Genomic DNA, 24,136 nt, shown 5'->3' with positions numbered 1-24,136 from the left:
AGCCTTTCCTCTTCTAATATTATCCACAAATAGCAGGAATTCCTTTGCACCAGATCTCCCCAAGAAGCTCACCTTCCACCAAACACACCAGATCTGGAAAATTCACAAAGTAAAGCTTTGTAAAACTACAAATAATCTGGGTATTTTAATGAAGTGTTAAGAGAACAATGGAGTTCCTGACAGTTGTGTGTTCATGTTCAGCATTCAGATTGCAAATCAATTTCTGTACAAAGCACAGGGTGAAAAGAACGGCTTCTCACCTCTTCTCAGAGTTTAGATTACAGAAGCCACCAATTTGCTGCACTAAATGGAAAAAAAAGGTTACAACATATGCTTAAACAACAGAAATTAAATAGCCACAAGTACATTTAATTGCAGCATGACATTTGTATATGCAGCATTCAATGATCAACACAACCACTTCTGAAGAGCGTTAAGATTACTTTTCAGGTTGTCCCTGCATCCTGACAACTATAAATGCATGGCTTAGCCTATAAAAACCCTCACTTACTAGCTCCTTGCACTGGCAAATCTAAAACAAAGCATATAACAAAGTAAGCAAACTTCCTTTTTCTATTTTTCCTTCGTGTTTTATTATTGTTCTTGTTTGTTTTAAATATAAGTACATCACAAAAACCATTCCACATGCACACTGAGAATCTGTATCTCCCTCACTAGCAAGCTCTGCTCTGTACAGCAGGAGACTTGACAGAACTTGCTGGAAGCACCAAGACACCACTGTAGCGCTGCCATCATCTACAGGAAACTTCTTACTGATATTTCTCATCTTTTCCAGATCAGACCTGAGCAGACAGTGGTCAAGAGAACACAGGAAAGGGGAAAAATGTATTACGGAACACTGTTAAAGGAAACAGTGAAACATGAAGGGACAAAACTCTATGTATACAACAACACTGAAGATAATAAAGCAAGGCGGAGGACAGAGAAGAGCAGAAAGAGATGCAGATAAGCAGAACGGAAAAGTGAGAAATGGAAAAAATCATGAGGACAGAAAAAGAACAACTTTGAAAGACAGCTAACAGAAGGGTTGCAATAATGATGAGGCACAGGACAGAGTAGGAATATTATCAAGTACTTAGGTGAAACTAAATACTCAAAGTAGAAAATACAAGACTAACATGAAGGAGCCTGGTAAACACTGCTTTCTCCTTCCCATTTCTAGGATGCCAAATTGCAAACTGCTCGTCACTTGTCTACAGAACACAACTGCAGGACACGAGATCTGCTCTTCTCACTCAACCTTACTTGAACACAGAAGAGAGAAGTAAACTGCAGATGAGGTGGAGAAATCAAAGCAGTGAGGAATTAAAAGTCGCAAAAAGAAAAATTGGCATTAACAATGGAGGGACGTATCTTACCATTTAACACGGCAGAAAAATATAAAAAAAGAATTCTACAAATTAAAAGGAAGTCTCCTAGTCCCCCTGAGGCCATATAAATCCCTCTATGCAAGAGAAAACAAAACCTTTGGTCCTCCAAACACCCAGACAGCACCTCCATGCAGGCCAAGCGAAAAGAAATAGGGCCAGCGTCTGCTCTCCAAGGTCCTGCCCCCCCAGGCACAGCACACAGCTCCCTGCCCAACCGTCCTCTTACCAGCAGTGTCCCGCTGCGCTCCCCGTCACCTGAGCATCTAAGGACACTTATAGCAGCTGGGCTCCCCAAGGAGTGGCACTGAAAACATCTGGAACAAACTGCAACACAACACCTTGGACATGTCTCAGTAACTGCTTGGGATTTCCACATCTTGAAAACTACCCTCGCAGAGGAAGCACCATACAGCACCCAAAGACACGAAAGAAAAAGTAACGGGAAGTTTTCACAGGGAATAAAATGACTTCAAGTTCCCCACTATTCAAATATTTTTTAAAAAGTCAAATGGTAAGAGATGGAAAGAGTTTTCCTTTCTTTCTTGAATTTTGCTCAAGCTACTCACATAACTAAGCAGGAATTACTGTAAAGTCTGTGTAGGCCCACTAGTAGGAAGGGGGGGGAGCATCTACAGCATAAAACTTGCAAACCTTTACTATAACCAAGCAAGTGAATTTCCTTAATATGAGATATGGTAACAAAAGTAAGGAAGTCAATTTCTACAGCTTCCCTAAGCTTTAAGGATAAGATTTCACTATACACAAAGAGAAAAATCTCAGCAAATACATGTCAACAGCCCATAACTCACAACAAAACTCAGCAGAATGGGATTTACGTAACTAATCTTCAGCATCAGTGATCAAGCGGCTTGAGCAATGAGAAAGAACCAGTCTTCGGCAGCCTGAACAGGAAAAGTTTCAGGACAAAATCATTTTTAATCACATCAAATAGCATGAACCAAAATCACTGTACAGAACAAAAGCTGAAATATCTCGCTAAAAATAGAAGCCTTTCAGCTATGAAAGTCAGAGTTTATCTTTCAATTGCCTTGCAATTACAAACAAGAAGTAAAAACTACTTTATCTTAGCATCACCTTCCCTTTTGATTTAACAGTTCACAGTTAAAAAGATTTAAGTTCCTCCTCTCATTTTTTTCTGCTGGTTATTCTGATTTATTTGGAGTAGTACTTCACCACAGTCCATGATAACTACAATTTGGGAAATACTGCTATGAAGAAAAAGTTATTGTCATTTTCCTCTAAGTCTGGTTGCTCATCCCCTTAAATGCGTCAAAGACAAAAGTAAACATGGAAGACAGTGAACATAAAGTTTATAAATAATTTATAAAGCTTTTCTTCAATGGAAGAAAGCAAAGATTTAGGTTAGCTTCGTAAAGTTGGGCGATTACCCCAATAACTCCCCAGCGGAATCTCTGCAAAGGTTCTGAATGTAAAAACATTGAGGAATTAGAATTTAAGGAAGTAAATAAATGCACGATGCAGCAGAGGCAACTGTCTTGAAGTCTTGCACAAGATGAACAGGCATAGTCAAATAGTCCAATGAAACTTTAGATCTGCACAAAAACCTACAGGTAGTCAAATAATTGATATGAAAGCTTACAGGCAGCCACCTGCCCAACAGTAGCTCTTACAGACTGAGTGATGCAGATAACGCAACGTGTGATATTCTTATTATAAAATATATGTATTACCTAAAATAATATGTGATGCATGCATCTACAACATAAAATATTCATCCTCTCCAGAGTCCAAATACCAGGCTGAGCAATGCACTGTTCTGAATATATTTATTTCTTTTCTACCTCACGGTGAACACCTGGAGTCCTCCTTTAAGTTTCTTCTTTGTACCCTCCACATGCCAGGATTCCGTGACAAGAAGTCAGGCCAAGCATCTTCAGCATCCCAATTAAGGGTTATCCTGAACTATACAAATACACTCCAGTATCTCAAGTCTTTTATGGACCTGATCATGTTGGAAGGAGTTCTGCAGCCTAGCTGACAGTGATGGACAGAAGACTAAAATCTGTAGTAGTACATTCCAGTAGCACATCCATGTGCAGTGCTACATCCATCTCTCATACTTAAGTAAACTCACTTGTGTTTGGTGGTGGTTTTTTTAATGATTTATTTATAAAACACTAAAGAAAAAAACAAATATGGCCCCAAAGCTTGAGCAACAGAATAATATCTAGAAGCCTCTACTAATCAACGTGAACTGATTTTATAAGGCTTCAGTGTTGCTAGACAAAAACAGTTGGGCTAAACAGGCAATCACTGAAGAAAGAGAAACAGAACGCTGGGAATAAACACTTAGTTTCCAGAACCAAAGAACTGCAAATAACCTAGGCCTGCCAATGTTACCTAAAACCGTGACTGCCACTCTATACTAAAACCTATTTTCCAAGTTTGGTGTTCTTTCTGGTGGGTGGCTGTTTTGTTTTTCTTTAAAAAAAAAAAAAAAAAAACTTTTATGAAAAAAAAACAAGCATAAAGAACAAAACAAATGTAAACTGAAACCATCTATGGAGTTTTAAGTCAACATACATCAACACCCGCTGCGGTCCCACAGGGAAGCCTCTTAGGCAACCAAGGCTCTCCGCGACATGTCACAGCCAGGATTACAAGCGCAGCTGACTCAGGACCAGTATGAGAACCACAGATTTCCACTTCAGGCGCAGAAGAGGCAGTCCCAAGCACACAACAGCAATCTTAAACATCTATATCATGGAGCATCATGTACTCCACACCTTTAAGTGAAGGCTGTATAGGTGTCCAACAATAGGACAGTTTTGCAGATTCCTGGAAACCATCGCCGTGCGACACAGTGACCTGAAATACTGTGGTGTGAGAGACTTGAGAGAGAAAAACACGTTTATGTTAATTTTTGTATTTTCTGAGTTAACTGATAATTAGTTCATGATTATATGAGTATCTGCACAGTACCTAGCAAAACAGAATTATCCTGATCAGGGCCTTTGGACAGCACAGCAATGTAAATATTACTGAAGAACAAATGAAACTCAATATAATCACTCCTAGACTAACAAGAACTGGCATCCAAAGAAACCAAGGAATGTACAGCGTATTGATACCAGGGTTCATTTTAGGATACAGAATGCTTCAAATTAACATAAGAGCACATAATGTCTTCTACATGCTTTTCCTGTAGAAAGCAAGTACATTTAAAGGAGTCCTTCTCATGAGAGTATGTTCTTTTATAAGTAAGTGTCCTTATCTTAAACTTAAAAAATAAAAATAAAATAAGGTTACTTAAGTGTTTATGTTGAGAAAGATTAATTCAGAAATCAGACTAACCTCTATACAGACTTTGCTTCTATTAAAACCTTGCCTGGGAAAACCAAGCGATGCTAACGCACCTAGAGTGCTCAGCAAGGAATTAAACCGTTCAACTGAGCAACAGATCTTGCAGTACAAGAACTGCTTTAAAGCCTATTTCATAGATGACATTGTGCTTCATGGAGTCCCTGGATCAAATCATAACTTGAAACTGCTACTACTTCTCAGGAAAGATTCTCAAGATCAGGGAACTTACTGGGTTTCATACTTAGATTAACTGCTGACAGTAAAGATGCTGCAAGAAAACGCAATACTGCCTGCTTGTCATGCTTAGGTATAGTAATGAAACTGTGTGCTGAATACACACACACCCCTTTGGTCATACAAAATACATTTTTAAACTAGTTTTCCAACTCCACAAGAACTCACCTGGCACTTGCAAAACGCTGTAGAAGTATGCCCACCAACTGGCTACCTGTTAGAAATCAGGCCTACGGACCTCGAATCTTGCAATGAGCTCCAGCAAGACAACCCCGGGCCTACACAAAGGTGTCTGACAAACAAAAGCTCCAGCTCTGCACACTGTGATGGGGTGCAGAGTTAATATTTTAAGTTTACAGGGACTAACATGTTCATTATAAAAATATGCCCAGCTGCTTGCAGAATCACCAAGTTCCATCCTTCTGTCCTCCCTAAGTTGCTCATTTCTTCTGAGGAAAACTGGAGCTCCCCACATGTTCTTTTCCACACAATCCCTCAGGAGTTGTTAGTCAATTCGCTTTCTAAGTGACCTGCCATACAACCGATACCAAATAATTATTTTGTAAACATCAGGGCAAATGAAGATAAAGAGCAGTACGTACTCTCTGTAAAAATATTTAGTTTAGCAAGGAATTTCTAAAACAAAGTAGAGGATGTTTCCTGGACCTCTTTCAAAATACTGTTTTAGTAGTTTCAGTGAAGAGGCAATCCCAAATGCTCAGCGGGCAGAAAAGGAAACTGCTGGCAGTCTCTGGCTCACACATTTTGGGCATGACCTCATTCTTCACTACTACTTTCCATTTTTGCTGCAATGCTTTAAAAACCAAGGCCTGGCATTGTTTTTGTGCATTAAGATTAAATATCAGTTAAGAAATACACAAAATACAACTTGAAGTTACAAAAGAAAAGTATATCGCCCTTGTAAATCCTGCTCATAGCAGGAATGCAGGTGACATGCACGATGCACCGTATCATATGTCTCAGTATCCAAAGGCATACACAAAGTATGTATATTTTCTTAAAGCGTCCTTGTTCCTCTGAATGGAAGACCAAATCCAGTGCTATTTGACCAGCATTTCTGGAAGTTCATTATACAACAACAACGGTGCACAATTCCCCTAATAAATTTGGCTGTAAAAGACAAATTTTCTTTTCATAACTAGCAAGTTTGTATTTTAAATTACACAGAACTATCCATTACATTATCTAGGCCATAGCTTATCAAAACCCCAGTATCGTAGTGATTTATGATACTACTTTATCTATAAGGGAATATCTACATGCCTACATCCCAACTACCTTGAAACGGTTCTAGAAATAAATTCACAGAGGAAATTCCTAGATTTCTTGAAATACCAAGTTTAACACTGCATTTTTTTTTTTATATTTAGTTATATCAACCTTGATCAAGTTTAAACAACGATTATGTATCAGCCCATCAAAACCAACTGAAGTTATCTTTTCCAGCAAACAGTTGTCATCGGCGCACCATTGATAATTTAGGCCTATTTCGAGCCTACTGTTTAAATAAGCACTCAGTCCATAATACCAAAGTATTCCTTACCTCTGCAGTTGAAAAAGATAAGATACACATGCTAAATTAAGTAAACATCCCAACAATTGTTCCAAACCAGATATAAGAATTACAAACTTAGCAAACTGAACCAGCAATTTTAAGGACCCAACAGTTCTCTGATACTAACCTTTGAATCCGATTTATCCCCATCTCCAGACTCTCCTGAAAGTTAGTTTTACACACACGTTTTTGCTTTCCAGATAAAATGCTGACCGCTGCTGAATATCATATTTCCCCAGCAAGTAAGAGGCCAACTCTCACCTATCATAGCACCTACTGATAGATCTTTGCACAGAATGAATCCCACATGCAATTAGACCTCACGAGAGTGTTTTGTTTTTTTTTTTTTTTTTTTAATAAAAAGAGGAGAGAAAGAAGGCAAGCTCTACCCGGGTCCCGCTCTAGGTAGCATTCTGTGTTTCAGTTTATTGGAAGCTGCTTTGCTCCTAAACCCACTGTGGTGTGTGACCAGGAAAACATTTACGCTGAAGATTTCAGATAGCCAAACTTCCCGCTAACCCCCAACTTCACGAGGTAAGTTGGTTAAATCCCTCGGCATCTCCCAGAAACACCGTTTGGGGGTCTTTGTTCAGGCAGCAGCTCCCCAGACGGCCCGGGGAGGGAGGAAGGTGCCTCACAGCCCGCCGAGAGCCGCCAGCGGCTTGCAGGGGCCACGCGAGGCCTACTGCAGGGGGGGGGCGAGGGGATCTCGGCGATCTCGTGCCCCAGACGAGCCGGGGATCGCCGGGGGGCCACCTGCCAGGCCCCCTCCCGGCCCTCCCCGTTTTTTTAGCCGGCACCTGTGCAGGGGGAAGCTCGGGGGTGGGCAGCAGGAGGGCACCCCCGAGGCGGAGCCCCCCGCCGAGCCCGGCCGCTCTCCTCAGGGCGCCGGCTCCCAGCCTCGTCCCTTCCCCTCGGGCTGCCGAGGGGAGGCAGGAGGGCTCGGAGCCGCCTTCTTTAAAAGGCGGCCGGCCCAGGCCCGGCCTCCAGCTGCCGAGCAGCCCCCGGAGCGGCTGGCGGGCAGCTCCTCAGCGAGCCGGAGCCAGCTAGGCCCCGCTGCGGCTCCGTCCCCGCCCGGCCCCACACGCGCACCCCTGGGGGGGCTCCTGGGCCAAACCGGGGGGGACGCGGGGACAGGCCTCGGGGAGGAGGAGGAGGAGGAGGAAGAAGAGCAGGGGGGAGCCGCGCAGCGGGCAGGTCGCCCCTTCGGCGGCCACCCCGCGGCCGGGAGGCCCGAGCCTGGCGGCGGCGAGGAGGAGGAGGAGGAGGAGGAGGAAGGGCGGGAGGGAGGAAGGAGGCGAAGCGGGGCCGTGAGCCAGCCCCTGCGGGGGCCGCGGGGTCCCGGGCCGGGCCGGGGAGCGCCGGGGGGGAGGGTAGCGGGGGAGGGCGGCCGCACTTACTCTCATTTAACACCTCCAGCAGCTCGGCGCAGCTCTCACACATTGTTCATTAACAGCAGCAGCCGCCGCCGCCGCCTCCTCCCGACCATTGATTGATCCGCTCGGTGCTGCTGATTGATGATTGATGGGGGCCGGGGCGGGGGTCAGCCGGGGGGAGGGGAGGGAGGGGGCGGGAAGGGAAGGGCAGGGCAGGGCAGGGCCGGGCAGGGAGAGGGGGGAGAGGCCGGGGCCGCTGTGGGATCGGGGAGGGGGGGGATGGGGCGGCTGATCAATGCAAATGAGCCTGTGGCGGCGGCGGCGGCGGGGAGGAGAAGCCGAGTCACTCACTGGCTCCCAGTGGCTCCACGCGCCGCCATTTTGCTGAGGGGGAAGGAGGAGGAGGGGACGGCGGCGAAGGGGAGGGGGGGGAGGAGGAGGAGGAGGACGGGGCGCTCGGGCTCAGCTCGGCAGTTTCCGACCAGGCAGCGGGCGAAGGCGGCCGGGTCCCTCCTCCCGTCCCTCTCGCCCCGCCTTCCTCCCCCCGGGCCGAGGAGGAGGAGGAGGAGGAGGAGGAGGAGGAGGAGGAGGAGGAGGAGGAGGAGGAAGGGGCCGGGCCGGCAGCCGGGGCCGCCGGGCTAAAATGGCGGCGGCGGCGGTTGCGGCGCCTCGCGCGGCCCGGGCAGGGCGGGAAGCGCCGAGCCGCGCCCGCCTCCCGTGAGGGGGGAGCCGGGCCCGGCCCCGCCGCTCCGGGCAGCCTCGGCCGAGCCCCCCGGGCTCGCTCCGTGCTCCCCCCGCCGTTATTAAACTCTTGAGGCGGGCTGGGGGCCGCTTCTTCGGCCCGGGAGGGAGGGAGGGAGGTGGAGGAAGAGGGAGGCGCGGCGGGAGGGGAGCGGCCGCGGCCCTTCGGGACCTCCGGCCTGAAGGGAGCGCTTACCGCGTCGCGCCGGGCTCCAGCGAGCGCTTTGTCGGCACGCTGCGACGCGAGAAGGCTGCCTATGGCCGGCAGGTCCCTCGTCTTTTACGTGTTCGTGGCGTTTCCCTCTGGCGGGGCGAGGGGAGGAAGGAAGGCGCGGCGGCCATCTCCTTCCCGCCCAGCCCTGCTGAGGGGAGCCCGAGCGGCGGCTGCTGAGGTGACTGGCGGGAGGCGCCGGGGGGGCTCTTCCGAGCCCGGCATCCCGAAAATAAAATACTTGAGGTGCTACGGTATTGTTACGTGCGAATAACTGCGTTTTAATTTGTTTTTCTTTACCTCCTGTGCGGCGGAGTTCTTGATCCTGGTGAAAGAGGGGCTTGCTGCCTTGGTAGACAGTGCATTATAGATGTCTAATGGGAAGTGCCGCTTCTATAGATGGTTGAAAATACCCCCATTTTCATGAAAAGGCTTTTAAATTATCCTATAACGTAAGTTTCTTATTCCTTTTCTAAACAAAATTTCACAATTTATGCCGATTACAACTACCATGTAACTGTCTGTCAGACACACCGAGTTGCCGTTTCAGACCTCCGAAAGACAATTGTTGGAGCGGCAGTTTCCTGTAAAAATAAAAAAAAAAAAAGCTTTTTTTTTTTTTTTTTTTTAAACTCACGAAATCGTGCACACGCGCACTCTCGTCTTCCCGAATCCATGCAATTTGCAGCTGCATCACGGTGGTTGCTGGTGGTGTGGTACCGCCCCGCGGCGGGCCAGTGCACTGCTCTCGGCGGTGCTACCTACTCGTCCATAAGATTAGGGAAACAAATCTACTAATAGCTGCAATGCAGATGCGGTAGAGTTTGGTAGATAGTAAAATAAATCAAAATTTCCAAGTTAGGGGAAAAAAAAAAAAAAAAAAGGGTAGATGTTTTGTGTTCCTCAGTGACTGACTTAAATGGAGGAAATACAAAATATGTGTCTGTCATTGCTGAAATCCGGTTATTTTTTGATTGCCATATACATATTTATGTGGGTTCTGATAACAACGCTAGCGCTTGTGTACGTAACCTCCCACTCACGTATGCAGAATGCTCTCCTAACAATGATCAAGTTCAGTTTAAGCAAAGACAATGAAGAACAGCACTAGCTTCAAAATGAGACGAGCTTTTGTAGTCAATGTTCCTAGAGGTACTGAGCCCTGCAGGGCTGCTTTTTTGGTTGTGTGATTTCCTTCAGGTAGCCTAAAAGCTTGTATAATGGCAAAGAGCAGTCCAGAGTTGAAAATAATCACGTTCTGTCCATGCTTGAAGTAAGGCATCACCATCCACCTTTCTTCTCTAAAACAGTTTTCAAAGCTTGAGATCTGTGAAAAGGTAGATCAGAGGCTTTTTGTCACGTGTAGGCATAATGTAATTTTTTTCACTTGGTACTGTGCTAGCTTACCCTTAAGGAGTCTATGACATTATTTCAATTATTTTTCTTTGAAATATGTCATATGCTGAATAGTTTCAGTATTTGCTGGAATACCTTTTACTTCTTACCATTATCGGAATTTGTTATTGTAATTACAAGCTGGGTCTGTGCAAAGATAAGCTTATAAAGCATCTTACCTTTGGCATAGCAAGCTACTGTGAACACCGTATCTCAAAGAAATCATGTTGATTTGCTTCCCTAACGTTTAGCAACATTTTGCATGGGTATTCCTGCTAGCATGGAATGAATCAATGGCTATTCAATCTACGTGAGTCCTCTGCATCTGGAAAAGGATTACATTTTTGATAGAAAATGTAGTTCCACTCTGCATAATCTAATTTGAATTTGCATTTCTCTTTGCCCTCTTCCTTCCTTATACAAACCTTGCAGTCCATTTGATCACGGATGCAAAAATTAACTGCTAAAACATCTCAAAAGATCGTTTTCTGACAAATCATCTCTTTGATCTGATTGCACAGCCACGCACACCAGTCAGCACGAGGAAAGGGGCCTTTTGAAGCATGGTATCACATGCCAAGTTCAGTGAATTCAACAGAATATGGGTGACCTTGAGTGTCTCCTACTTTTGTACAGACTTGGAACATTGCCAAATACTTCTTACTGCACACAAGAGTCTTACTTTTTTTTTTAATAAAGATGAAATTGCAGTTTGAAAATTAAATGCTAGCTTCCAAACAGAAGCTGTAAGTGTTGGTGATAGTGATCATCAGCTGCTGGTTCATCTATTCATTGCTTATTTTCTCTTGGCCTTTATTCCCTGTGTGCCATCCTTGCAAGGTTGTTTGAACCCCAGGAGGCCCACTTTCCTTCCCTTGACTGTGTTGCTGCTCTTCATCTGGAACTACTTCCTCTGGTAAACTGCCAGCACAGTTTTTCTAAAGTAATTGAAGACAAATGCAAGACCTGAACAAAAGTAAAACTCTATATCCAAACTTGGGACTGGATGGAGAGTTTGCAAACATACCTGTTCTCTCCAAAATGAGCCCTGCTGTGTACCAACACTGGATTAATACTGTAATCCTGGCATTCTTCAGGGGAAAAATGAAGATAACCATTTGCCAAAAAAAAACAACAAAATGCTGTGGATTAGGGTTTCAGGTGGTAAGGCTGATCATGGCCACTCTTCTTTTTCTGGAGTGCTTCAGCCTTTCCCAGCCTGCCTTGTGCACTCTATTTCTAAGCCTTCATTTAGTCTGAGGATTGTACCCAGCCTCATTCTGGGATAATCTCTCAGCGTGTTTCAATTGTTATTTTGATTATTTCGGTCTATAAAATAGTAGTTACGTGACTGATCATCCTTTCGATTCAAATGTAAGCAGATAGTACTCTCACTCATGCTGAGAACAAGAGCTATCAGTAAATGAACTGTCTTTCAGCTTTAAATGAAGTCTCTAAAGTATGTGCACAACTTTTCCATACATTTGGACCTCTTTTGGACTCTTCATTGGTAAAGCATGCATTTGTAACTGTCCTTGTAGAAATCTGTTTTAATGATTGCTCAGTTGCAAGAAGTTAACTCAAGAAGCAAACTGCTCACAGGTAGAGCTCTGGAGATGGAGTTCACAGACTAAATATAGAAATGAAATGATGGTCCTGATGGTCTTTAATGAAATTACAGATCCACAAATGCCTGCAGAGTTGCAAAGAATTATTAAAAAAATTGAGGCAATATTTAAGAGCAAGATTTAAATGGTATTCAAAAAAAATGTAGGCCCCTTTACATATTCTGATGGGAGACTTGAAAAATTGCTATTTAACTTAATGAAATGAAAATACGAGTGTCACTTTGAGCTTCTTGACTTCTGTCATTCTCATTTGTATTTGTAATTTTGAATGTGTGCCTCCCTTAACCACATTTTTTTTTAATTATTTTTATTTTTACGTGCTCTATCTTCTTTTACCCACTTACAGCATAAAGAAACACTCACAGGTAGACACATATGAAAACCAAGAGCAGTGCAAGACCAGACACAGTGCAGGTATGTATGCAGACAAAAAATGCTACTGCAGGTACAAGTTCTAATTGGATAAGATAGAAAGTGTTCTTGAAGAGACTGCTGGCAAAGAGGCTGAGTTAGCTACATTCTATTTTTAAAAAGTATACATTTCTGCCTGCTGCTATGCCAGCTTGATAAAGGCAATCTATTACATCACACTAACAGCTCCATCAGGCAGCCCAAGTAATCTTACCCAAATTTTTAAATACTGAAAGCAGGGAATGGCAAGAAACAGGTGAAAGGTACACAGTCCTAACCTAGTTAAAAATTGTTCCCAAGACCACGCTGTTGTTCAGTTGTTCATCTTTGTTGTTCTCCAATAGCAACAGTAGTAGAAAAGGTCTTCTGCCATCCGGCCAACATCAAAGTTTAAGCTGAAGCAAAGCGTCAATTGTGTAATGTGTTTTCCCCAGGAAACGCCAGGCTTTTTGACTCATTATCATTCTTACATAGTATCTTTCTCTGAACGCTACCAATTAGGATCCCAAACTATAAAATAGTTCATTTAGAGGCTTGAAAGAAGAAAAATCTGAAATTACCCATTTCCTTCTATAGTATCTGCACTGCTGAAAATAGAAGTATTCATTATTTTTTTTCATTTTTAAAATATAAACAGGATCTTCCCCCCACACTCAAATGATTAGTGGCTTCAGGTACTTTAAGTAATAAAGGTGCATTATACTTAAAATCCCTAAAAAACTTCATGTGAAAAATGATTCCCTCATCAACTGGAACAGCTAAGCTTTTTTCCAAGAGAACGTTGTTGGTTAGTCAGCCTTGGACAATGAAACAAGGATCTCCTAAATGTAAAAGTCAAAAAATAACTTCAGTCCCAAGAAATACACAGGTGCATTCATAAAGGGCAAGGAAGAGAGGTATGTTGTTTTACTCAAGTTTGGCAATTTTTTTTTTCTATAGTTTTGCTCTATTGTATTTGAAGACACGTGCACAGAGAAAGGGAAAAAATTAGGTATACTTTCACCAAATAAATAATACCTGTGTCAATAATCAGTTATCTAAAGGAACATATGGGCTCTGAGGCAGAAACAACGCTGATGAGAGTCCCTCACGTAAGTCAACCTCCACACATTCTAACGCAGCATCTTTTCCTGATTTCCCCCCCATGAGGAAACCCACAGTTTTATGGCCTTTCTGGTGCTAAAACCTATTGGAAGCAACTCTTCAACATTCCTTGAGTGATGAGCATTTCTAAAGCTTTTTGCATAAATATTAACTTTATTGGAAAATAGTTCACTTAACCAATCAGATTAACACACACCAAATTATTCAAGTTAAAAAAAAAAATACTAACCTAAAATGCTTTGGAAAATAATCTGCTTCAGTTACAGTAGCAAACACATGGTAGCCTAAAACAAGTACTTGGGGGTGTCTTCATCAGCTAACAGGCAATCAAGTCATGTAAACACAGAAAACACCCTGTAATATTTTTGTTAATGAGTGTACCTAGAGTACATAGAATTATTGTTTTTCTTTTAAAATCTGTATAGAAATATGCACAAAGTAAACATTGGTTTACATATAATTACAAGTTGTAGTTATTTATATGATGGGTTCATGCTTTTTATCCATTTATTTTCATTTCCAGAGTGTGCATTCAAACTAGTAACTGGAACTTTCTTAGTTGTACATTATAGTTATTTTCCACATTCAGGATAACTTCACTAGAAATACGCACACACCCTTCCCCCCCCCAAGTCTTTAATGGTATCAAGAGCTCTGCATAAGCTGAATTTTTATAGCATCTGCAGAGATCAGCAAAAGGCACCAGTTCTGAAGATAACACCACAGTTTTTTTAGATTTAAAAGGGAAGTGAAAACTAACATTAAAATTTTGTTACTAGATGATCTAAAAGGTATCAAAATAATGGAACAACTCTTATTTGAATCGCCTTTTTAAAAACACATTTAAGATGTTGTTTGGAGGTGTAGGTCAGGTTTAATCCTTTAGTTAACATCAGACCATGAGCCTCATGGACTTGCTTCAGTCTTGAACATTAAAGATGTACATAAAGGCGTATGTGTATTTTTCATTAAAAGCTCTTTTCTCTGTACTGCTAATGTCACTGCACGTCAGAACTAATCTTGTTCTGTGACTCATGGGATACGGTCATTCTGAAGTCACACTGTTGGGGGCATTTCCATTTTAATTTCTTACTGGTCTGCACAGCTTTTGATAATCTGTAGCTCTATAATGCTGCGACTCAGCCTGGTCAGAAGCAATTTTAACGGGCATTCCAAATGTGTCCTTCAACAGTACTTCAAGTATTTTAAACTGCTTATTAAAGTACATACTGCCTTACGAGATCAGAAAGCCGTACTTAATGGGACAGGAAGACATGGAAAAGCTTAAAGCACAAGTATGACAAAAATGGAATTTTGCATCTAGCAGAGTAATTAACAATTTTGGTAGGCTATATTTTAAGTCCTAGTCATAAAGGGTTTGAGGAACCTTCTCTCTACAGCTTAGCACTTTCAAATCACAGTATTTGTGATAAATGATGTTCCAGCAGTAGGAGCTTTGGTTTTTTAAGGCCAGCTAAGTTGAACAATGGAGAGATGTTCACAAACAGAATGAGACCAGTACTATAAGGCTGGAAACATTCTGGTCACAGCTAAATTCTCTATGAACACTGCTACTTCATGCACTTCTACTTCAAAATGAACGTACAGTACAAAATTAACTACAGTATCCAAACTTACATAAAACATCTCCACATCTGTCTAACCTTGTTGTACAGCTCTGCATGAACAGTTATACTTTGCATCACAGTAACAATCCTAAGACTACAAGACCAAAGAAATGGAAAAAACTGGGAGACTTTAATGTCAACTGTTAGAAAACAGAGGAAAGACGTTACAAACATGGGGAAGCCAAGACTGTACACCATCTTAGTGTTCATACTGCTTGTTTTTCTTATCTGTAATCCATAAATCTGTGAAAATCATTTAACTACAAAACTTTAGGTAGAAAAATAACTGCAGATCTTGTCTATATGTGTTATTAATATGTACTAGTATCAATTGTTTAGTCAAGATACAGTGCAGAAACTCTTTGAAATAAATTACAAAGAGTCCATATAGAGAGCAAGAGTACCTTATTCATGGCATTTTATAGCAATGTAGTATGGAATATTTTTAGTCATGGAGGTAAGTCAGAACAGCTACTGTACTTCCAAATAGAACCCAACTTATTTTGTGTTAACTTTTGAGCATAGCCAAAGTCCTTGAGATTAGGGAAGCCAGAAGCAACAGCTATCCAGACCTCAAAGAACTTTTCCTATGCCTTCAGGATAGGAATCTTTGATACGATCACAGCATTTTCATCCAATGAAAGAATAAGCCGAAGAAAGAAAAATAAATGTAAACCAAGTTTATTTTGCTTTTAAGTAGTGTTCTTTAAGCACTACAGCATGGTAAACAATGTAAATTAGTATAAGTCATCTCAAAAGCCAGAGGTTTTTTTTTTTTTTTATTTTTATGAGTTGTTAAAAAGATGCAGCCTATTCTAACAGGATAAATATTTTAACCATTTCACTTCGAGTTAATGAAGGCTCACAAATGAGCAACACTCCTCATTGAGGAAAACAAAAAGCTGTTGTCGACAAAGCGACAGCACACACACAAAAACAAAAGAACTGTGTAAAAATAACTAACTGTACTGTGTTCCCATACTCTTTAGAAGTTGCTTTACAATGGGATGATATGCACATGATCTTGCTGCAAACTTGCCATACAACTTGCAAATACATGTAGCCTAGCCTTACCACTCAAGTCCAAAAAGCTGCTAACTGATCAAAAAAATGCAGCACTATAATCCTCTGCATAACGATTAATTAAATCTGTTTTACTCATTACCTTTTCTCCTAGGCTGCAGGGCAGGCTAGAAAGAAAGTGATCCCAAATTAAAAATCGATACTCTTACAGGAAATTGTATAATTTTGCAATATAGTCTTTTACAACTTATGTTTTGCCTATTTTCCCCTTAGCCACAAAATGGGCATGAAGTAATTACTTTGAAAATGCATTAATTTTCAACTTCATGCAAATCTAAATAAAGATGACCAAACAAAAGCTTAAACAATGGAAGGATATTTCACAGAAAATTTCTTATACAAAAAACACATAAGAAAAAGGGCCACTAGGTGACATTTTAATTTACAAATTGGCATCATTTTGGTCAACAAATATCCAAGTGCTGTTTTCTTCTATCACAACAAAGTAGCTGTACAGAAAGAAAACTGCATAACTTGTTTTATTATTATTTTTTAATCACACATCTCCTCAGGAATTTCATGTGGATTAAGGATGCCAGGTACAGACATCTGAAGTTTATGCTTCTCCTCTTGAGCCTGCCGAAGGGCTGTTTCTCTTTCCTCCAAGAATAAATCTGATGTGTCTTCACCTGCAAATTCCTGTATAATTCACATGAAATCATTAGTTTATTGTCAAGCGCTTTAGGAAGACTATACCAGAATAATGCAGGAAACACCTTCCCTTCACGTTCCCTGTCAGACTTTTTGCTTGCTTTGCCTTCCATTCTTAAGGTCAGAATTAATATAAAGGAATGCAAAATTTTGTAAGATTTTCACCACGTCTCACATCAGATTTTCAAGCACATGGTCACTAGAACAGCATCATTGCTACTTTCAATTACCTGACTACCGTAGTCTTGACACTACTTCAACACGCGCTTTCCTACAATCATCCTGAATTCTAGCATCTTTGGAAAAACAAAAGGCAAAGTACTACTACGGTATGTTTCAAAACATGCCCCAGTCCCAAGCAGAATTGAAACAATCTGTTTTGCAGCCATTTTAGACAAATTGTATACACAAAGTGCAAGCAGTATCAAGTATTTGATCCCAATTTATACACATAAGTCATGCTGAAATAGATTGCACGATCCACCATCCACTGATGCTCAAGTCATAAGAGATTTCTCCTGACATTTTAAATAGCAGTAGACTTTTATCTCCTCAAAAAAACACTGTCCTGTAACTTCCAAGATCAGCTTCCTGCTGAATAATCTCTTTAAATCTCTTAAAATAAAGCATGCTGAACGTACCTTGATTTGGACCAGGAAATCCCTTAGGTGCTCCTTGAAGGCAGGGATATCCTGGTTTAAACTGAAGAGTCCTGTTACAAACAGCTTAACCTGGGCACTAACAGTAAACAAACACATCAGTTAGCATTTCAGGACATAAGAAACCACTCAAAAGGATAAAATAACCACAGCACACTTACTCTTGCAGATGAGGAAATGCAGATTTGAGAAGGTTAGCAACGTACTCCTGAATAAACATTTGGTTGTTCACTGGATTTCCAGGGTTTAATGGAGTACTTATTTTTCCCTCTTCTACTAAGTTGAACATGTATGCAAGGATTGATGCATGCATTGTCAAACCTGAACGGATCAAAGTTATACATATGCTGTTATTATTGCTATTATTCAAGAACAGGTTATGTAACATTGTTTTGACACTTAAAAGGATTGTTTTTTATCAACCGGCTCACATATATGCATTCTTACCAGCAGTATGTGAAGTATCTGTTACAACTGAGAAAATGTGCTGGAGGATATCACAGAAATATGTCTGATAGAAACTCTGGGCAGCTGCCTCTTCTTGCGCAACGTTCTGTAGTAGAGTATAAAGTATTTGAAGTCCTGGAAAATATGCGTAAAAGCAAAGATGACCAACAAAACAGGATTAAAGTCTCCATGTGTCTTTCTGCCTTTCCGAAGCGGGGCAAACGTCCCAGGAAATTCTGATAGGCATTGAGAAGCATTACACATGTAATGATTTTCTCGGGTAGCCGCTAGAGGGCTGTAGCCACATTACATATGCAGCACTGACTTCGTTTTTACTGTTAGATAGCAGAACCGTAAAGAAACAACTGCACCACTCTACTGGTGCCAGCAGAAGTGAAAAACCCTGTGGCAAAGAAGTATTTTCAAATTTAAGAAAGGAAAACTACATGAACACAGATAGCTTACTAGCTCAAATGACACTCAAAAGATATCTTTTCTTCCAATCCTTTCTACTCTACTACTGACTTGAAAACTAGGTGGCTTTACAGCTACTTTTTTATACAGTAGTCAAGATGCTGTTAGAATGGAGCACATACACGCAGCTTCTCCTAGCCTCCCTTGATACATCTGCTCAGTGAAACTTCACCTCAAGTTTAACCTGCTGTTGTCCAAAGGAAGCACCATTCTTCACAATCTAAGGTGTTTCCATTTGCCAAAGCTGGCTCCCGGACTGAGTTCACCCCAGGCGTTTATTTTTCTGTTGGGTTTTTCAGTGGTTACTCAGCAACTGTCTTACTGAGGTAAAAAGTCAAACATCACAGGCAGCACAACAAAAGCAGAGCTAAAACACCAGCTTTAGCAGCAATTAGTTGTCGCGTCAGTTTAGCAATTTCAGAAGAAGAACCCTCACATCTGGAAGAGACAGCAAGCAGAAACTCTACCAGGGCACTCTTGCAGCTGTGGGAGAGAAATCCCCTCCAACTTCCAGCACATCCATGTATACCTGATTGTCAGCTTCAAACCAAGACAGGAAAATACCATTTCTGTACAAATGCAATATAGCATTGTGCAACTAGAACACTGTATTTGACTAAAGAAAAAGATACAGAGAAGTCGTAGTCTACCACAAAATATCATCTGATACTGCAAGCGAAGTCTGCATATTTCATACTTAAAAATTCAGCTTACCTGTATCTGCAACATTTCTCATTGTGTGTTTGAAAGCCCAAATAATAGAATCCAGAACAAGTTTGAACTGTGCAGGTGGAATGGCCAGGAATGCTGGGAAGCAATGAGAATTTACAGCCTGGAGTAGCAAGAAGAAGTTTGTTCTATGTTCAGGATATTCTTCAAAATCCTAGAAAAAATAATGAGGGAAAAAAAAAGTGAAAAATCCTGAACAGATGAAAGATCTATCAGGGTATCTCCTGCTAAGAAGATAGAGTCAATACCCAATATGGAACAGCAGTTAGGCCCCTGGCTTAAATAACTTTGAATACAAAGCAAAGGTTACAATTCTGAATAATTTTTTCTCCCTTGCTTTCATGACCCAAGCTTGATCAAACCATCTTCTAGCATTACACAACACTGACAGGCTGAGCTACATTTTGTCAGTACACAACCTTAAGCACTACTCGCTGCACAGATTTAAGACAGATGGTCTCAACGCTTGTTAAGCACCTCTGTTACTACAGGGGTACAATTTCTGGTTCCACCCTATTGCAAAGCAGCTGGTAGCACTCAAGTATTATGCAAGTACATATTGCAATTTTTATGCTACAGTTTGCATCAGCTTTGGTATTCAGTGAGGAAACACTCAAAGAGCTGATCAATACTTATATTCATAAATGTTAAAGTTTTATTAATTTTAGTAGTTAGCCCTACACTAAGTATACTTCTGCTTCCAGAAGCATGACATTCCAAGTTCCTGGAACAGAAAAGCAACTTGTAACTCCACTTTTTACCTTCAGTTTCTAGGGAGGGTGCTTTATCCAAAATTTAAATTTAAATACCTTATTTATCATATTTAATGTGCACTCAAAAACAGCATCAAATATCTGAGGTATTTCAGCAGTAATGTGTCCACCCAGCTTGTTTACGATGATAGCCATAGTACTAAGTACTTCGGGTTCTCTAGCAGCCGGCACATTTCTCTGGTAGTCAATGAGAACTGCATCCAACAAGGGAGGAACAAAGTTTTCAGCTACCTAAATAGAAAAGCAAGCCATGGTTATAACAATGCAGTTATTGCACAGAGTCTCAAGTGAACAGCTTATAGCTTAATTGTTTAGTTACAGAGATACCTTTCCTAACAAAGGAATATGTTACACAAACTTCCCACGCACTGCATCCATCCAGCAGTGGTTGCAAGACGATTCTCTTAAACCTTGCTCCCCTCTTAGGATCACCCTCAGCTAAAATTAACTGAAGCATCTCGAACAGTTCAGGCCTACCTCTGTATGATCACACTTCATCCTCCGTATTTTACAGTCCTCCTGAAACAAGTTCTTGTGAACAGGAACAGTGCTGACGCTGACTGCTCTTTAGTCAACAGAAGGACAGGGTTCTTACTAGTTTTGTCTTATGAGCTATTTGTATAAAATAAATTTACTTACCATCTGAGGATCATTGGACCTGCTCACCCAGCCAGAAATCAGTTTTAAAGTTTCCCTTTTTACAGTCCTCATACTTCTAATCAAAGGCTGCTTTGTCACCATTTCACCTGAAAAGTTTTAAAGCTTCACTTAATCTGGGTAAAGCGTACCAAACAGATTTCACTTCAATTGATACCATAAACTCAGAATTCTTCATTGTTATACCCATGAAGACTTACACATATTTTGCAGATAAGAACTACCTCCCCATTGTTCTAGCTCCATAGGTCCAAGTTGCTACTTCGCATTATAGAAGTGCTACAGGCAATACCCTACTTGCACAGATCCAAAACAAAGCTTCAACTCACTTTTTAAGTAAAGGAGTCTTGCACATTCATCTTACTATCTGGACCAAGCTTACATCTGGTTCTCGTTAAGTGACATGGGGAATACGCAGTGTTCTAAAGCAAGCTCCTCGTTTCTCCCCAGACAGACCTAATCCTTCAGACTGATGTTTACACAAGGAGCCTCATTCTTAGTTGTTTCTCACACTGAGTCAATGTAATCTCATCGGTAAAACCTGTTCTGATTGAGTGCAAAGCCATACAACCATTACAGTACATCCAAGGGAAACCCTGGAAGACTGCAGCCAAGGAAACAAGTAGAATTGCTTCTGGCACCAGAGACATCATGGGCAAAATAGAGGCAATTGTGAAAACATACGCTGAGGCAAGCACAATCGCAGTAGTTGCTGCTCTAGGAGCATGTCCATACTAGAAGTCCTACCAACTGCTTCATAATATTAAAAAAAAAAAGTTCTGGCCATTAGAGCTGCAGAATCAAAACACTGATTTCACAGCCAGTTTTATTCCAAACTCTGAGAAGCTCCTTCAAGGTCAACCAGCTGCTCACTTACAAAATCTTACTTAACATTCACACTTCCATCTAGCGTCATCTGCATGGGTAAGGAAATTGGTCATAACACAGATGACTAATCCAATAACTGACTCATTTAATCTTGTCAAGAACTATCGTAGCAGCACATTCTACTTGGATACCATAGGCCCGAGCTTATGTAGCAAAAACTGGTCAGGTAATTGACAATTCCTTCTCAGTGATTACTGGTCTGCTTTATGACAACTTTGAGGCATCTTCACTGTAGTTCTATGTACTGCATTTCTGTACTAAAGCTATTTAGTAGCAGTACCAGGCTATAACTCTGCCAACATTAAGACTCAACTCAAAGATAGTTTCCTCGTATTCAAAAACCAGAATAAGCTAGAAGAATGCATGCTACAACTTGCCTCAGCAAGACAGGTATTAGTTCTAAGCAAGCGCCTACAGTGTTTTGCATCTTTCACAAGCTTTCTTGCATATAGCCTTCCTCCCTCCAGAAACAGAGTTTCTTTATTTGAATAAAGCATTCAGTGAACAACAACAACAAAAAAATCATCTAAGCAAGCACACTTTCAGCCATTCTCCACTTGCCCAAACACTAAAAACACACAGTAAATTAGCCTCCTTGTATCGTACTTGAAACCTGATTACATGCATTGTCAGTCCCATTTTCAAGAACAACGTAGAATTTCTTACCATTAGCCTGAATAGCTGCAGAAATATTTTCACTTAGGCACTTGTACACATTCAGCATATCTAAATAAATTCTTCCAAGTTGAATCACAAAGGGGTGGCCAACTGCTTTACACGCTCTCACATTGGTTTTCAGAATGCTACCAAGCTGCTTAACAGTTTCAGGATCCTTCAGAATATCAACATTCTGTCAAAAAATTGGAGTTCATTTTGTTTAATGAATAAGAATGCCTTTTTTCTTTTAGTGCAACAACTATCACTTTAAAAGAACTTATCTTACTCTGCATTGAAGAACATATCACTGAAATTTACACACTATATGTACTGCTGTTTAATTCAGGGTTTTAATTTCATAAAAGTTTTAATTTCATAAGAACTTCAGTTGAACATGTGGCCCAGGCAAAGGGGAGTCTTGAAAAAAAAAGCCATTTTTCTGATGAGAAGTAATCATTTGCATAGAATTCCCTTCTCCTCAAAATTCTCCTTCTCCTTTACAGAACATGCAAAGCAACATGTTCTGTAAAGTAATAAAAAATTGTCCTTTAAATCAGATATAATTCAGTATTGTCATTTAACATGCTCTCTCCAAACAACGCTTTTACTATCACGTCACCACCATTGCTTTCTAGAAGTCCACCACAGCTATGTATACCCTAATAGCAGGGGAAAAAAACAGCAGGTTTTCTTTACCTCAACACAGAATGCACTTAAAATTTATGGGCTTACTTTTGTTGCCTGTTGAATTATGCTGTCCCATACTTGATTAGGGAGCAACATGTACTTTTCTATCAGATGTTCCTGTACAGTCTGGTCTGTCTGTGCCCCAATCATGTATCCTACTGCTTCATAGAACGTATGCACCTGATTGGAAAAAGGAAGTCAAAGGGGGAAGGTTAAAAGAATGCAGAAGAGTTTATATTGTTCTCAACTAGCACGTAACAGACTGAAAATGGGTTTCCACTGTCCAAACACCTTCTTCCCACTTGAGTTTACAGGACCTCTCTTCTTTTCTTACTTTCATCACATTTAAAGCAAAGCTCCGTTCCCGTCCCTTCAAATGTCACTACGTACATCCTGCAGTCTTTCTTCATTTTGCCACCATATCCTGAAGTGAAGAAGCTCTAGCATATACCTTTAACTCTCAGGATACATCTCAATTTCTTTCTTTTACATTGGGCTAACTTAAGATAATATTTATGTGCAAGCTCACACTTAATGCCTACTCTACCAAAGGCTTCAGTACATTGAAATACATCATGTGTGCACTATGCTCTCTTAAAGGAGTGCATCCTCCCTAGAAGTACCCCCTCACTCCTGCACATACAAGACCTATCTATTATAGTCAGATACTCTTCTTTCCCAAATCAGAACCTCAAACTTAGATTCAGCATGTTACTCACTTGTAAAAACATTCTAGAAAACAGGATTTTAACTAAACACTTTCATTCTCCTTACAAGAATCCTAATTAAGATATTAATAATGTAAACCAAACGTACCCTTCACATCATAGCACTGTCAGTAATGAAAAAAATAAGCAATACAGTTCAAGTCTGAAAAACCATTCCTAGGTTTCAGTCAAGTAAATTTTTATTGGGCTTTAGAAATTGACCCACACTCCTGAATTCAACATACCTGTTGTGGCTGAAGGTCACAGATGATTGTATTAATATTGTTCAAGATTTCATCAATAAATGGCATGACCTCTCCCACTTGAACCTGAACAAAATGTCGGCGGCATTTTTGTGCTATTTTTATGAAGGTATCACAAGCCATATCCTGGACGCCATCATGGGTTTCTAAATTAAGTCAAGTCAATTACTGGTTTAGTATTTTTCCCTAGACATGCATATGTATGAGCATCAACTTTTTCTCTTTAAAAAGTTAAGAGCAAATGAAAAAGATAATTACCATGCATAAATTCAAATAGCTTGTTGACTACTGTCTTCAAAAATTTCCAGTGAGCCCTCAGAAACCGTGGGTATTGACCTACTATGTACATTATATTTGATGCGATAATGGCTTTATTGTCTTTTCCTCGCTTTTGTTCACAGAGTCCCAGGAGATCCTACAA

The 24,136-nt window shown here is 41.0% G+C and overlaps 2 protein-coding genes across 13 annotated transcripts in view; both read right to left on the bottom strand.

Annotated features, from left to right (window-relative positions):
* USP34 (ubiquitin specific peptidase 34) overlaps nucleotides 1-8,478 on the bottom strand; it is a 127,098-nt gene extending 118,620 nt beyond the window's left edge. For 4 of the 11 annotated variants that reach the window (XM_082756720.1, XM_082756725.1, XM_082756727.1 and 1 more), the window contains exon 1: nucleotides 7,947-8,478. In XM_082756720.1, coding sequence (XP_082612846.1) covers nucleotides 7,947-7,989 — 43 coding nt within the window. In that variant the 5' untranslated portion in view covers nucleotides 7,990-8,478. The remainder of the gene's footprint in view (nucleotides 1-7,946) is intronic. The other 7 variants (XM_082756726.1, XM_082756730.1, XM_082756724.1 and 4 more) reach the window with 4 other exon arrangements.
* Nucleotides 8,479-13,546: 5,068 nt separating this feature from the next.
* Nucleotides 13,547-24,136, bottom strand: part of XPO1 (exportin 1) — a 40,970-nt gene continuing 30,380 nt past the window's right edge. For both annotated transcript variants that reach the window (XM_082757153.1, XM_082757152.1), the window contains exons 16-26: nucleotides 23,974-24,130; nucleotides 23,698-23,861; nucleotides 22,791-22,925; nucleotides 22,068-22,251; nucleotides 20,496-20,602; nucleotides 19,893-20,087; nucleotides 19,069-19,237; nucleotides 17,881-18,015; nucleotides 17,595-17,754; nucleotides 17,416-17,512; nucleotides 13,547-16,762 (exon numbers count right to left, since the gene is read on the bottom strand). In XM_082757153.1, coding sequence (XP_082613279.1) covers nucleotides 16,616-16,762; nucleotides 17,416-17,512; nucleotides 17,595-17,754; nucleotides 17,881-18,015; nucleotides 19,069-19,237; nucleotides 19,893-20,087; nucleotides 20,496-20,602; nucleotides 22,068-22,251; nucleotides 22,791-22,925; nucleotides 23,698-23,861; nucleotides 23,974-24,130 — 1,650 coding nt within the window. In that variant the 3' untranslated portion in view covers nucleotides 13,547-16,615. The remainder of the gene's footprint in view (nucleotides 16,763-17,415; nucleotides 17,513-17,594; nucleotides 17,755-17,880; nucleotides 18,016-19,068; nucleotides 19,238-19,892; nucleotides 20,088-20,495; nucleotides 20,603-22,067; nucleotides 22,252-22,790; nucleotides 22,926-23,697; nucleotides 23,862-23,973; nucleotides 24,131-24,136) is intronic.

The sequence above is a fragment of the Aythya marila genome (genome assembly GCF_965140915.1).
Source record: "Aythya marila genome assembly, chromosome: 3".
NCBI lineage: Eukaryota > Metazoa > Chordata > Aves > Anseriformes > Anatidae > Aythya > Aythya marila.
Note: the sequence above shows the minus strand (reverse complement) of the source record. Positions and strands in the feature narration are given on the sequence as shown.